The sequence below is a fragment of the Phyllostomus discolor genome, chromosome 3, assembly GCF_004126475.2.
Source record: "Phyllostomus discolor isolate MPI-MPIP mPhyDis1 chromosome 3, mPhyDis1.pri.v3, whole genome shotgun sequence".
NCBI lineage: Eukaryota > Metazoa > Chordata > Mammalia > Chiroptera > Phyllostomidae > Phyllostomus > Phyllostomus discolor.
In genome coordinates this window covers 37643756-37658030 of record NC_040905.2, presented here as the reverse complement: position 1 = coordinate 37658030, position 14275 = coordinate 37643756, and the positions used below count along the sequence as shown (strand labels likewise).

The window sequence follows — 14275 nt, the reverse complement described above, 5'->3', positions numbered from 1 at the left end:
GCATTTTGATGGATGTGGGATGGGAGGGGGCTGTGAGAGAATGAGTGAAGAGGTGAGGGGATTATGAAGTGCAAATAGGTAGTTACAGAACAGCCAGAGGGATGTAAAGTACATTATAAGAGATGGAACAGCCAAAGAACTTACATGCATGACCCATGAACATGAACAATGGTGAGGGGATTGCTTGAGGGAGTGGGGGCTGCCAGGTACAGTCAGAGAGGGAAAAATCAGGACAACTTTAACAGTACCATCAATAAAATATAACTTAAATAAAAAGAATACAAACCAGCAGATTTTAAGTACCAGTATGATTACTAATCTTAGTTCCTTTGCTCCCTTTCTCAGTACATTTATAACATCCTTTCCTCCTAGGTACACTCATCCTTTCTAGCTTGTATCTCAGTATAAACTAAGGAGATACCTTGGGGTTTCACTTCCTAAAATCATATAACACCATTAACTTTTTAAAATGAACTTTAGTTTTAACTATGTGAAAGTTAAATCTCAAATATTTAATAATTTATTCTTCCTTTTAGTCATTATAAATGACTATCTGTACCCATTACAACCATATTCTTTTATTTTTGGCATTTTATTTTTTAATATACTTTATTAATTATCTGTTAAAATTGTTCCATTTCTTTTCTCCTCTTTATTCCCCTCCGCCCTGCACCACCTCTCCTACCAGCATTTCCCCTTCTTAGTTCATGTCCATGGGTCGTACATATAAGTTCTTTGGCTTCTCCATTTCCCATACCATTCTTACCCTCCCCCTGTCTATTTTGTATCTACCATTTATGCTTCTTAGTCCCTGTACCTTTTCCCCCATTCTTTCCCTCCTCCATCTTGGCTAATAACCCTCTATGTGATTTCCATTTCTGGGATCCTGTTCCTGTTCTAGTTATTCGTTTAGTTTTTGTGGGTTTTTTTAGGTTTAGTTGCTGATATTTGCAAGTTTATTATCATTTTACTGTTCATATTTTTTATCTTCTTCTTAGACAACTCCTTTAACATTTCATATAATAAAGGTGTGATGATGAGTTCCTTTAACTTTACCTTATCGGGAAACACTTTATCTACCTGCCTTTCCATTCTAAATGGTAGCTTTGCTGGATAGAGTAATATTGGATATAGGTCTTTGCTTTTCATAACTTTAAATACTCCTTTGCCTACAAGATTTCTTTTGAGAAATCAGCTGAAAGTCTTATGGGAATTCCTTTGTAGTTAACTATCTCCTTATCTCTCTCTCTTTTTCTAGATTTTTAGAGAGAGGGGAAGGGAAGGAGAAAGGGAGAGAAACACCAATGTGTGGTTGATTCTTGCATGCCCCATATTGGGGCCCTGGCCCAAAACCCAGCCTTGTGTCCTGACTGGGAATCAAACTCGCGACGCTTTAGTTCACAATTCAGTGCTCAATCCAATGAGCCACACTGCCAGAGCAACCATCTCCTTGTCTCCTGCTGCTTTTAGATTCTCTCCTTATCTTTAATCTTGGGTAATGTAATCATGATATGCCTTGGTGTGTACTTCCTTAGGTACAACTTTTTGGGGACTCTCTGAGCTTCCTGGGCTTCCTTGAAGTCTATTTCCTTTGCCAAAATGGGAAAGTTCTCCATTATTTTTTCAAACAAGTTTTCAATTTCTTGCTCCTCCTCTTCTCCTTCTGGCACCCCTATGATTCGGATGTTGGAATGTTTAAAGTTGTCCTGGAGGTTCCTAAGCCTCTCCTCGTTTCCTTGAATTCTTGTTTCTTCTTTCTGATGTGATTGAATGTTTATTTCTTCCTTTTGCTCCAAATCGTTGAGTCCCATTTCCTTATCTTCACTGTTTTCCTTTATATCACTTCTCATAGCCTGCACTTCTTCCTCTATTTTGTGACTATATTCAACCATTTCCGTGAGCATCTTGATTGCCAGTGTTTTGAATTCTGTACCTAATAGGCTGACTATCTTTAAATCACTTAGTTCTATTTTTGGAGATTTGTTCTGTTCTTTCATTTGGGCCATGTTTTGTGTGTGTGTGTGTGTGTTTTGTTTTTTTGGGGGTTTTTTTGGTTTTGTTGTGTTTTGTTTTGTTTTTGTCTCAGGGCACCTGCTACATTGTAAAGGGGGAACCTTAGGTATTCGCCAGAGTGGGTCAACCCATGTGGCTGCATTGTGGCACTGTATGTGGGGGAGGGGTCTGAGAGAGAACAATGCTGCTTGCTCAGCTCTTGGCCAGCTTTCAGTCACTTCCCCCACTACCCACAAGCAAACAGGGTATGTGGGTTTGTGTACTTCTAGGACCCTGTGGGTCTCTCCAACAAACTCTCCTATGAGGCTGGGAGTTTCTCCTGCTACTGCAACCCCCACAGGTATTTCCAGTCAAAGGTTTTGAAGCTTTATTTCCCTGCCCTGGAACCCTGGGTTGTGTGGTCTGTCTTACTCCCCAGTTGTTCCTCCTGGTTTATCTGCATGCAAATTTGGGACCACCCAGTCCAACAGCCGCAACCTCGCCGCCCCCATCCTCTAGCTGCCACCTTGCCTCAAGTCCTATCTGCCCCTGCTCCCCATTTCTACCCCTCCTATCGGTCTGGATGAATGATTCTTCTTTAGCTCCTTAGTTGTCGGACTTCCATACAGTTCAATTTTCTGGCAGTTCTTGTTATTTTGTTTTGAAATTATTTGTTGTCCTTCTCTTGGTTATGCGAGGAGGCAACGTATATCTACACCTCCATCTTATGCTCATTATAACCACATTCTTCATAGAACCAGTGAAAAATCAATTTTACGCCATGTCCAGGTACCTCCATTGTTTGGAGCATCCTCCCTTATAAGCCATGATTGCAGGTTCAGTCCTAGTCAGGGCACATAATAAGAATCAACCACTGAATGCACAGATAGGTGGAACAACAAATCAGTGTTAATCTCTCTCTCTCAAATCAATAAACTTTTTTAAATTAATTTTAGGAAACTCCTGAAATTTAACTGGATATAGTAACAGAAAAGTTTGTACTACAGCACTAATTCCAATAACTCAACAGTCTAGTTTCTCATCATTAAATATTCCATCTCAAAATTATGAATTAATTTTAAAATAAGAGATGGTTTTGCTTTATACTACAGTATCTTAAGTATAGCCTGGAACTATTCTAGTTGCTTCCAATATTATTCAAGACCATATTTTATATGCATTTTGAACTACTCAGACAAGTTTTTTTTTTAAGGCCCTATGAGTGTAAGAGCTATGGTGCCATCTACTGGAAAGCAAAGGCTATGTTACTTCTTCAGCAAGATTCACTATTTTATACCAAATAAATTCTGGGGTCATATCTACATTGCCTTTCCATCAGTTATATAACATGTAATTAATTATCAAGAGAAGTATGTTCACTTGAGCACCTACAGAGCAATTATAACTGAATCTGATGAAATTACAAATGTACATTATCCCATTCCCACCACATAGGAAATTAGGCAGAAGACACCAGAATTAACACCCAGCTGGCTCAGAAAAGACTTTGGATATCCTTCTCAATGATTTGTTTTTTCAAAATCCTAATCTCATACTTCTTTAATAAAACAACCTTAAAATATACTTTTTCAACATGACTCCTTCAACTCAAGCTGCCTTTGTTTTGCGGCCATAAAATTAAAGATCCTCGAAAGCAGGGCAACAAGAAATCCACACAAACACCTCCCTGGAATAAAAAAAAAATCACGGAAAAAAGCAATATGGATATTGATTTGTAATTACTATGCAGGACACTTTTCTTCTTTAGTAAGTAATACATTTTTGTTTCTTTTAAATGTCAAACACTTCACAAATTTGCAGGTCATCCTAGCAAAGGGACTGTGCTAATCTCTACAATGTTCCTGTTTTGGTATATGGGCTACTTAAAGAAACACAAACTCACTGGGAAGGGGAGACTGATGAAACTTACTGAGGTGCTACACGTCTCCAGTAACGGTCAATTCCATTTTTAAAATATAGCACAGCAAGCCACCTTACATTTATATCCAGAGTGTGGTTTGTGAAAATATTCTGCAAATAAAAACACACAGTATTACAATAAACATATGTTAAAAGTTCAATATACCCACAATAAAATATGAAAAAATTTTAATTGTTTCATGTAAATTATAACACTATATTATCTGATAAATATCTATAGTTCTACATTTCATATAAGAAGTATACCCATTCAGTAGAATGTTAATTGTTTAAGCTGAGTAATGGACAGGTGAAGATTTATTATATTATTCTACTTTAAGTATGTTTGAAAATTTTCCTAAAAAACATAAAACAAAATAAACCTCATTATATATCACAAAGTACACACACAAAAACTGAAAATCATCTAAATTAAATAAAAATATACCCATCACAGTGCAAATTCAAAGATTCTAAGGAGTCAAAGCCCTTGGGTTATTAGTACATTCTATAAAATGAATTACTTCTAAGTATTCTCATTAAGACAAGTGTGCTTAACAATGTTTGATAGTAGAACAGTTTTAAGTTATATAATGCAGATGTGATGTGAATAATTTCAAAACCATTACTAAAAATATTTACCTGCTATGTTAATATAGGTAATCCTCATTTTGCACAGTCTCAGGAGACTGTAAAAATGATTGTGTAAACTAAACCATGCAACATAATCTTAATAATCAAGGAGAAAGTAACAATTGCTCTGTGATCTTTAAATTTTTACTAAGAATTTAATTAAAATTATTATCAAAAATTTATAACTGATAGTTATAAATGTATATAAAAATAGTGAAACTAATTATTTCCACTGTAATTCAAAACATCACAGGACTTCTGATCAAGATGGAAGGGTAGGTAAATGCCCTCAGTACTCAAATCCTCCCACAACCACATCAAAATCAAAACTAAAGTACAAAACAAACATTATTCAGAACCTCCTGAAATCTAGCTGAATAGAAGTCCTGCACCTACGGATTTAAAGAAGCAGCCACAGTGAGCCTGGTGGGAGGGGCAGAGACATGGAGTGGGCTGGTCCACACGTACAAGTGGCAGTTTAAAATTGGGAGGGATATCTCAGCTGTGGAGCCGCCCCCACCCCCGAGAAGTAAGGGATCCCAGCCCCACACCAGGGCTCCCAGCCCAGGGTTCCAGTGGCAAGAAGAGAAGTCTCCATAACTTCTGGCTATTAAAAACCAGTGGGGATTGTATCTGAAGGAGACAAAGGCTTCTGGAGTCCCAGGCTGTTCCTATGAGCCCACACACAGACTTACTCACTCCCTCTGAGCTCCAGCACTGGGGCAGCAGCTCGAATTGTATGACATCAGAGCAAGAGCTGGGGGACAGCTTTCTGCCAGACGAAAGTGCTGGCAGAGGTCACTGTTCCTTTTCTGACACCCACCCCATTCATACATGCAGAGTTGGCAGGCAGGCACTATATCGGAGTCTCCATCAACCTGGCCATCACTGTTTGCCCTGCCCTGGTGATTCCCTGACACTCCACCTCACCCAACTTGTGGGCCAACCCAAGCCATTTCTAGTAGCTCTTCAAAACCAATGGCCTTTATTGCCTCATGCCATCTCCAGATAGCTCTATAGCTCTGGTGGCTGCAGGCAGGGTATAGGTAGTGGCTGACCTTTCACCTCCCATGAGGCCCCAGAGCCAGGGCACCCCAGGGAAAGCCTCAGACCATGCAAGATTACAATCCTACCACTTCCACAAGTAACACACTCACAGGAAGACTGGGTGAGCACTAAAGCTCCACTAAAGCAAGTCCTGCTCCAAAGCATCAAGTCCTGTACAGCCACTGCTCCACTGCAACTGCAGCCGAGTCTAGGAACCAATGAGCCTGGGACAGTGAGGGTTGATCCCTCCCAGTGATACCCACAGCAATCGAGGCTCAACTACAACAGGACAGTGCACACAGGTGACACAGGGATGCACTTAGAGCGCCCAACTTACGTGACTGAGAGGCTACCCCACTGGACCCTATAGGACATCTACTGCACAAGGCCACTCTACAAAGTCCAGGAGAAGAGCAGCTCTACCTAATACATAGAAACAAACACAGAGAAAATGCAGAGACAAAGAAGTAGGTACCAAATGAAAAAATAGAAATCTCCAGAAAAAGAACTAAATAAAGGCATGAAGACAAACTACCAGATACATGTTCCAAATGAAAAATAGAACTAGAAATAGAAGGGAATATCAAGGAACTAAACAAAATGGAGACAAATAATCCACTAGATGCAAATTTCAAAACACTGCTTTATAAGGATACTTGATGAACCTAGAAGAGGAGCATATGAACTCAGAACTACAACAACATAAAAAGGACATGGAAACCATAAACAGGAATCGGTCAGAAATGAAGGATACACTAATGAAATGAAGAATAAGCAGGGGTGTCAAACCTGCAGCCCACAGGCCGCATGTGGCTCAGGATAGTTATAAACACAGCCCAACACAAAACTGTACATTTTCTTAAAACATGAGATTTTTTTTGTGTGATTACATGTTGCAGTGTATTTAATGTGTGGCCCAAGACAACTCTTTCTTCTTGTAGTGTGGCTCAGAGACACTAAAAGGTTGGGCACCCCAGACAGGGAACTGACGGAATAGACGAAGCCAGAGTTAAATCAACAATGTGGCATATAAGGAAGCAGAAAACACCAAATCAGAACAGCAAAAAGAAAAAAGAATCCAAAAAAATTAATACAGTGTAAGGAGCCTTTGGAACAACTTCAAGTTTACCAACATTCACATCCTGGGGATGCTGGAAGGAGGAGAAAAGGAAACTGAAAACCCTATTTGAAAAAATAATGACAGAAAACTTCCCTAACTTGGTGAAGGAAATAGATATACAAGCCCAGGAAAAGAGGCCCACACCAAGACTCATCATAAGTAAAACACTAAAGGTTAAAGACAAAGAGAGAATCTTAAAAAGCAGCAAGAGAAAAGCAGTTAGTTACCTACAAGCAAGCTCCCATAAGACTGTCAGCTGATTTCTCAACAGTAACTTTGCATGCCAGAAGGGAATATCAAGAAATATTCAAAATATGAAAAGCAAGGACCAACAACCAACTGAGGAAAGCTATCATTTAGAATCAAAGGACATATAAAGAGCCTCCCAGACAAGACAAAGCTAAAGGAGTTTATCATTACCAAACCAGTATTACATGAAATGTTACAGGGTCTTCTATAAGAAGAAAAAAAAAAGATAAAAAATATGAACAATAAAATGGCAATAAATAAAAAATTAAATTTAAAATTAAAAAATCACAAACATCAAGAATTAAAGTATTCATTTCTTCATAAAAAACTTAATTAAAAAAAAACTTATTTAGAGCAGATACTACCAATACCCTGCTCCATTATTTACTCACCCATCAACAAACATCTCTTAAACGCCCTCAAAGAGCCATGCCTTGAATTAGTAAATTGCAGTGCAATGGCAGCCAAACATCTGGATACGTTTCACTAAGTAAATCAGTAACATGAGTAGGTTTTAAAACAATTAATATAATAGTATCTCATTTTACAAAAATACAAATAACTATTTTGAACAACTTACCAGCAACACTGAATAGAAACCCGGCTGTGTTTCCCACTGTTTCAACTGCTCCTCCGCTGGCTTTAACACAGTAGTATCCTGACTGGTGGCCTGTGTTAAGACCTGAAGAACAACAGTGCTGGCACTATTGAGATCCATGGAAACCTGGCAATGATAAATTAACATATTTGAATATATATTACACATACAAAATTACCAGAAACATGAATGCAGAAAAAGCTTCAATGATCTGAATTACTCCTACACTTCAATCACTCACCTATTCCTTCATGTTTCTGCTGGATTTCTACCTTTTCTATGTGCCACCCATACACTTACTTAAAATTTCCATAGTTCAATTCAAGCCAGCTAAAATAAAAATAAAATTCAAGTTTTAAAATAATAGCCATTATCTGAGTGTACATGTTGTTAAGCATTACATTAAGGCTTTATTAATTAATTTATTCCTAGTAGTAATTCTATATGGTAGGTAGTAAAGGATCAGAGACCTTACCTTGCCACAGACACAATCTATTAAATGGTACTGCCGGACTTAACCAGCAAAGCCACACTAACTGTAACCAGAATCTAACTCCGCCTCACTCTAGTGCCAGCACTGACATCTAAAGCATCTCTGTAGTCCCAGGAGCTCAACAAGACACATGACATATGCTTAATAAATATTTGCGGAATAAAGAAAGGTGACCAACTTTGAATAAAGTACTGCACACTGAACCACATGGCAGCTAATTAACTGATTTATTTCATTACATTACCAAAAGCCTGCTGTGTACCAGCCACAGTTCTTAGAATATAGCAAAGAACAAAAGAGTGTCCATGACTTCATGCAGCTTACCTTCTAGTGGAAAGTAGTGATATAAGAAAATAACATCATGTTTCAAAGACTGACAGCAACTGAATGTGTTGCTTTAGATTGGGTGTTCAGGAAAAGCTTCTTTGAAGTGACACAAGAGACAGGAATAACAAGAGATGCTCAGCCATGCAGAGCTCCAGACAGAGAAAACAACTGACAACAAAGCCTAAAGATTAGAAAGAAACTTAAGAAGGTCAGTATGACTAACACTTATGAGAAAAGAGGAAAGTAGAACAAGATGAGGTTGGAGAAGTAGGCAGGTACAGCTTACGGATGACCTTGTAGGGGAAAATAAAGTGTCTTGACTTTAATAGATATACCGACAAAAGACCCCTTGGAAGTTAGAAAGAATATGATATATTAAAATATTAATATAAACAATAATAGTAAAATGTTCTACCAGAATTCATCCCCACCCCCCAAAAAGAAAGAAAAAGCCGTGTCCGTTTTGGGTTACTACTAAAAAGAGCAGTTTTCACCTACAGCAAAGACAGTGCAGAACATTCAACATGTACATCATGCACCTTCACTTTTCACATTTCCAGACCTTCACAGCAAGGTCTTATCCTTCCGCCCCACTCACCCTCAGCCTTTACCTGTTCTAATGAAGTCGCTGGATTCCATCCCTACCTACTCCACCCAGGTCCTCCCCAGAAGTGTATGCCCTGTCCCCTCCTCCCCTTGCTTTTGATTCTTGATCCCAAGAAGCCCATCCAGTGTGGGAGGGAGGGCTCAATTCACCCACTGGAGAACGAATTTTGTGCCAAGGACTGAGGTAGTGGCTCCCATGGTAAGAATCAGAAAGGGTTTCTTTCTCTATCCAAATCCTGGGAGATTATGCGGTGAGAAGCAGAAAGATATGTTCTCATCATTAGAACAAACTGTGAAAAGTGAGTTTCAAAAATAAGAGTTGGAACCTAGAGTGTATTTTCCCTACAGAAACACAACTATGAGTGGTTCAGCTAATAGAGAATAAGGCTTTTAGGTCTGAGAAACAAACCATCTTTCATAACTTCTACTGGAAACATTTCCAAGGACTAATTAACTTACAAAGGAAGGTTTAAGCAGCTATCAGTTCCTAAATTGCAAATTAAATGCATCATCAAAAATAACTTAATTCAGTAGTGATAGACTTATAATGGATTATTAAAAAATACCACATTACTAAAGCATATTAAGTGTTTTAAAGATCCCAAACAAACCTATCAAAGCAAATCTGACATGTGGACTGATATCACTGTTTTATAGAGAAAGACCTTCCAGCTATAGGAGAGTGTCCAGGATCATGTAGTAATTATTAGCACATGGCAGAGTGAGACCCAATAATCAGGTCTCTGGAATTCCAGCTTTTCCCACTCCCAAACACCCACCTACCTACCATGCTCTCCCACAATAGGTTCCTAGAGAAACTGTCAAAAAGATTTCCGAATTTATCAGAAACCTAAAAGAATCACATTATATATTCATATAGTACTCAACTGTGGAATTCTCTTAAAAGCAGGGGGGGAAAAAAAAAAAAAAGCAGGGGGATGGCAACAAAGAACAGGGAGTAAAATGTATGGAGTCATTCAAATGTAACAGAGTGGGAAAAAACTTCATTTGGGTTAAAAGATAGATGACTACTAGGGATTACTAGTAGTCAGAGGGTGATACACCTGAAAAACTAACCTTTGATTTTTTTTTGGAATTAGCATAATTACAGAATAGCAGAATTTTTTCTGAATAGCAGAATTACAGAAATAGGGTTGCTACTGTTATTTGCACCTAGTATTGAAAAAGGCACACAACCAATCTCCAAAAAAAACTGGACAAAACTGTAAGTAATAAAGGAAGATGGAGGGGGAAGAAAAAAAAAACAGGAAGAAGGAGGGAAGGAAGGAAAGAAGGAAGGAAGAAAGGAGTAAAGTAAGGGAGGAGGAGTGGAAGATAAGAGGAGGATACGACAGACACGAATTTGTGGGAATGGCTACATGTATTCCTCAACGGACTGGACAGGCTCTGCACGGAGATCACCACCAGTAGACCTGAAGGCCAGGAAAGCTAGTCTCTCACAGTAAAAGCACTGTCACAGCTCCTCTGCGTACAGGTCTTCGTGTAGTGTGAAAAACCCTCTACGTATGTAAAGGAATTTATCCTTTTCCTTTCAGCATTCCTATCAATTACTAAGACCCTTAAGACAACCAAGCAGAAACAGCAAGATCAAATTTGCCTGTTTTCTAATTAATAATATGAACACTGAGGTTGCTTTGATTTTTCATTAATTTGTACAGTTTCAACATGTTGAACAAGAGGAAACACTGCTTTTACTTTATGAGCCCTCAATTACGTATGCTACAGAAGAGAATTATTCAAAATCTAAACTCTTCTCTAAGAACAGAAACAAAGAAGTAGAAAATTAAAAGGACACAGGGGCTTGCCCTTCTCCCTACAGTGTTTCACAATTGAGTCAGTTCAATTTATTCATTAGTGGACTTTTTCTATTCTTGAATTCTATAAAAGTCTAAACAATGTAGCAATGTGAAACAGCCTAAAAATACTCATACCCTATGACAGGACTTTCTAGGCTTGTTTCTGTAAGATACTTCCCAATTCTGGAAAAAAAACAACCCAAGTCCAAAAATATACAGATGTGCCTACAGTTGGGAACTTAACTAATTTTCATTAAAAGAAACGGACGAGGGAAAACTCAGCACTTTTGCCTGCCACCAACCATCTTAGATCCACAGTGACTTGAACCTCAGCCATGATCATTTCCTTTAGATTACCACATTATGTGAGCTTGTCTTAGTTTTCGGCGATTGCATATGTAAACAATAACCCACCCCACTACTAAATGTTAAAGCAGTGAGTCAGTAAACTTAGAAGCTCTACTCCTGGGAAGCGGTAGCCAAGAACAAGGGGCTCCCTCTCAACCCAGTTTCTCCCAAAGAGGGGCAGGCAGTCAGCACTTCTCATCCACCCAAGCTGTGCTGCCACTCTATTTCAGGCAAGTGCAGCAGAGAGGTTGAGGGCTCTCTTCTTCCACCCAAGCACCGCTGGTGGAGCAGACGCTCTACCTCAAGCACATGAGGCCAAAAACAGTGGGCCTCAATCATGCCTACCCCAGCCTGCTCAAAGGGCCGAGGTTCCACACCAGGAACGGTCAAAGCTGGAGATTTCAATATTCTACTTTCAATAATGGACGGAACAACTAGGAAGAAAGTAATGGAATTCTTGAACGACGTTATACACAAACTAGACCTAACAGATATTTAGAGAACATTCCCCTCAACAAAAGAAATGCACACATTCCTCTTGAGGGTACACAGAGAGTACATGGAACATTCTCCAGAAGAAACCATATGATAAACCACAAAACAAGCCTAAACAAATTTAAAAGGATTAAAATCATACAAATACGTTCTCTGGTCACAATCAAAAACAGAAATATGGGAAATTCACTCATATTTTCAGATTTCAAAACTCACTAAACTACTACAGTCATGAAAATGCTGGTAACCGGCACAATGGATATGTATGTTAATGAAACAGATTTGAAAGTCCAGAAACAAACCGTTACATCTAAATTCAACTGACTTTTTACCCTGGCCAGGTGGCTCAGTTGGTTGGAGCACTGTTGCATAGACCGAAAGGTTATGGGCTTGATTCCTTGTCAGGGCACATACCCAGGAGGTTGAGGGTTCAATTCTCAGTGGGGGCATGTTGAGGAAGGCAACCAATCGATGTTTCTCTCACATATCAATGTCTCCATCTGTCTCTGTCTCTCTCTCTTCCTCTCTCTCTCCTTCATGTTCCCCCTCTCTCCTTCCCTCCCTGCCTCTCTCTCTAGAAAAAATATCCTGGGGCTGAGAATTAAAAAATCGTACTAATAAAAATAAATAGTCAACTGATTTTTTAAAAGATTTTATTTATTTATTTTTAGAGAAGGAAGGGAGGGAGAGCGAGAGAGAGAGAGAAACATTAATGTGCAGTTGCTGAGGGTCATGGCCTGCAACCCAGGCATGTACCCTGACTGGGAATTGAACCTGCGACACTTTGGTTCGCAGCCCGAGCTCAATCCACTGAGCTACACCAGCCAGGGCTAATAGTCAACTGATTTTCAACAAGTATACCAAGGCAGTTCAATAAATAAAGCAGTCTTTTCAACAAATGGTGTTGAACTGGTTATCCAAATGTGAAAGAGTAGCTGGACCATTTCCTTACACCACACACAAAAATTAACTCCAAACGGTAACTCTATAAAACTCTTAGAAAATCTAGGGGTAAATCTTCATGACTGCATACCCACCAGCATGGCTACAGTCAAAAACCCATGTACACGTACTAAGAGATATTGAGGAGGATGTGGGAAAATGGAGCCCCAACACATTGTTCGTGGGAATGTAAAATGGAGCAGCCACTTTGGAGAAATCTGTCCGTTTTTTGAAATGTTAAACAAAATGTTTGACCCAAAAATTCCAACTCTATTTATATACCCAAGAGAAATTAAGACATATGAATACACAAAAAAAATTGTACATGAATTTTCACAGCAGTATTATTTATAATTGCCAAAAGTGAAAACTCAAATGTCTATTATCTGATGAATGGGCAAATAAAATGTGGTATTTCCAGACAATGCAGTATTACTTAGCAATAACAAGAAATAAAATCCTTTTTCATATATGCTACAACATAAGTGAACATTGAAACACTATGCTAAGTGAAAGAAGACAGTCACAAAAGACCACATGTTGTATTATTCCCTTTTTACAAAATTTCAAGAATAAACAAAAGCAAAAAATGGGTAAGTGGTTGCCGAGGGCTGGGGGATGAGAGAAAATGTAGAATGACTGCTGATGGGAACATGGTTTCTTTTGGGGCTATGAAAATGTTCTAAAATTGACTGTAGTGACGGTTGCACAAGTCTGTGGATATACTAAAAACCATTGAATTGCATACTTCCAGTAAGTGATTTGTATGGTCTGTGTGTCCTAATAAAACTGTTATTTTTTTTTAAGTGCTTTGACTGTATAAATGCCACAGTCAGCAAGACACAAGGAAAAGTGACTAAATGAAAAACATTTGGGCAGAGTATCAACAACAAAAAATGATGTTAATTCAGAGCAAGGAAGAGCATGTGTTCAAGACATTAAAGTAAAATTAAAGACACAGACTCTGGACAACAGTCAAGGTTCCAAAGATGCCAGCACCATTCGAATCCATACTGCACAGTTTGGGTTCATTTCAGTTTCTTGACAGAGCTCCTCTGGTGGTTTGGACAGGGAAATTATTCTCCATGTATGTACTATCGGTCATTTAGCATCCCTGCATGTTTTATGTAAATAGCACTTCCTAGCACTTGACTAAAGATAATTCCATATATCTCCAAACACCCTAAGAATAAAAGACAAACAGAAAACAAATCAAATTACAAAGAGTAATTGTGTTTAGGTAGCCCCGGGGATTATGAGGATTCTTATAGTCTACATATTTTATCTTTATGTTGAAAAAAACATTTTTCAAAAGGCCAAGAATTTTCACTTTAAACCTGTTTTAATTTCCATGGGAAAATTTGCTTCATTTCTCTTCCCTACTCCTAAAACCTCCCGACTTTTCAAGACCTTAAAATCATTGCGGATTTCTCTTGTCAAGCACATATAAAGAGATCATGGCACTATATTAAATATAGCACATTTAAGTAGGTAATGCAGTCACTAATTGTACTCTGATCATAAAAGTTCAGGAGAGAAAGCTTACAACCTTGGTCTTCAATAACAAGAGTTCTGTCATATCCCAGATTTGTGATGCCAATGATTACCAAAACAATCTTCCTCACTCCAGAAACTCTAAGTCATGTAATCAAACAGCAGTTCAATGCAAACAGTTAATCTCTAAGAAG

General features: G+C 38.5%; 1 protein-coding gene across 3 annotated transcripts in view; it reads right to left on the bottom strand.

Moving 5' to 3' along the window:
- The window catches only part of IPO11 (importin 11), a 184072-nt gene that overhangs the window by 156785 nt on the left and 13012 nt on the right, over window positions 1–14275 (bottom strand). Inside the window, exons 1-3 of one of the 3 annotated variants that reach the window (XM_036020322.1) lie at window positions 13587–13892; window positions 7542–7685; window positions 3923–4023 (exon numbers count right to left, since the gene is read on the bottom strand). In XM_036020322.1, the coding sequence (XP_035876215.1) occupies window positions 3923–4023; window positions 7542–7685; window positions 13587–13619 (278 nt within the window). In that variant the 5' untranslated portion in view covers window positions 13620–13892. Of the gene's footprint in view, window positions 1–3922; window positions 4024–7541; window positions 7686–7800; window positions 7822–13586; window positions 13893–14275 lie in introns of those variants that run through there. The other 2 variants (XM_036020323.1, XM_028508702.2) reach the window with 2 other exon arrangements.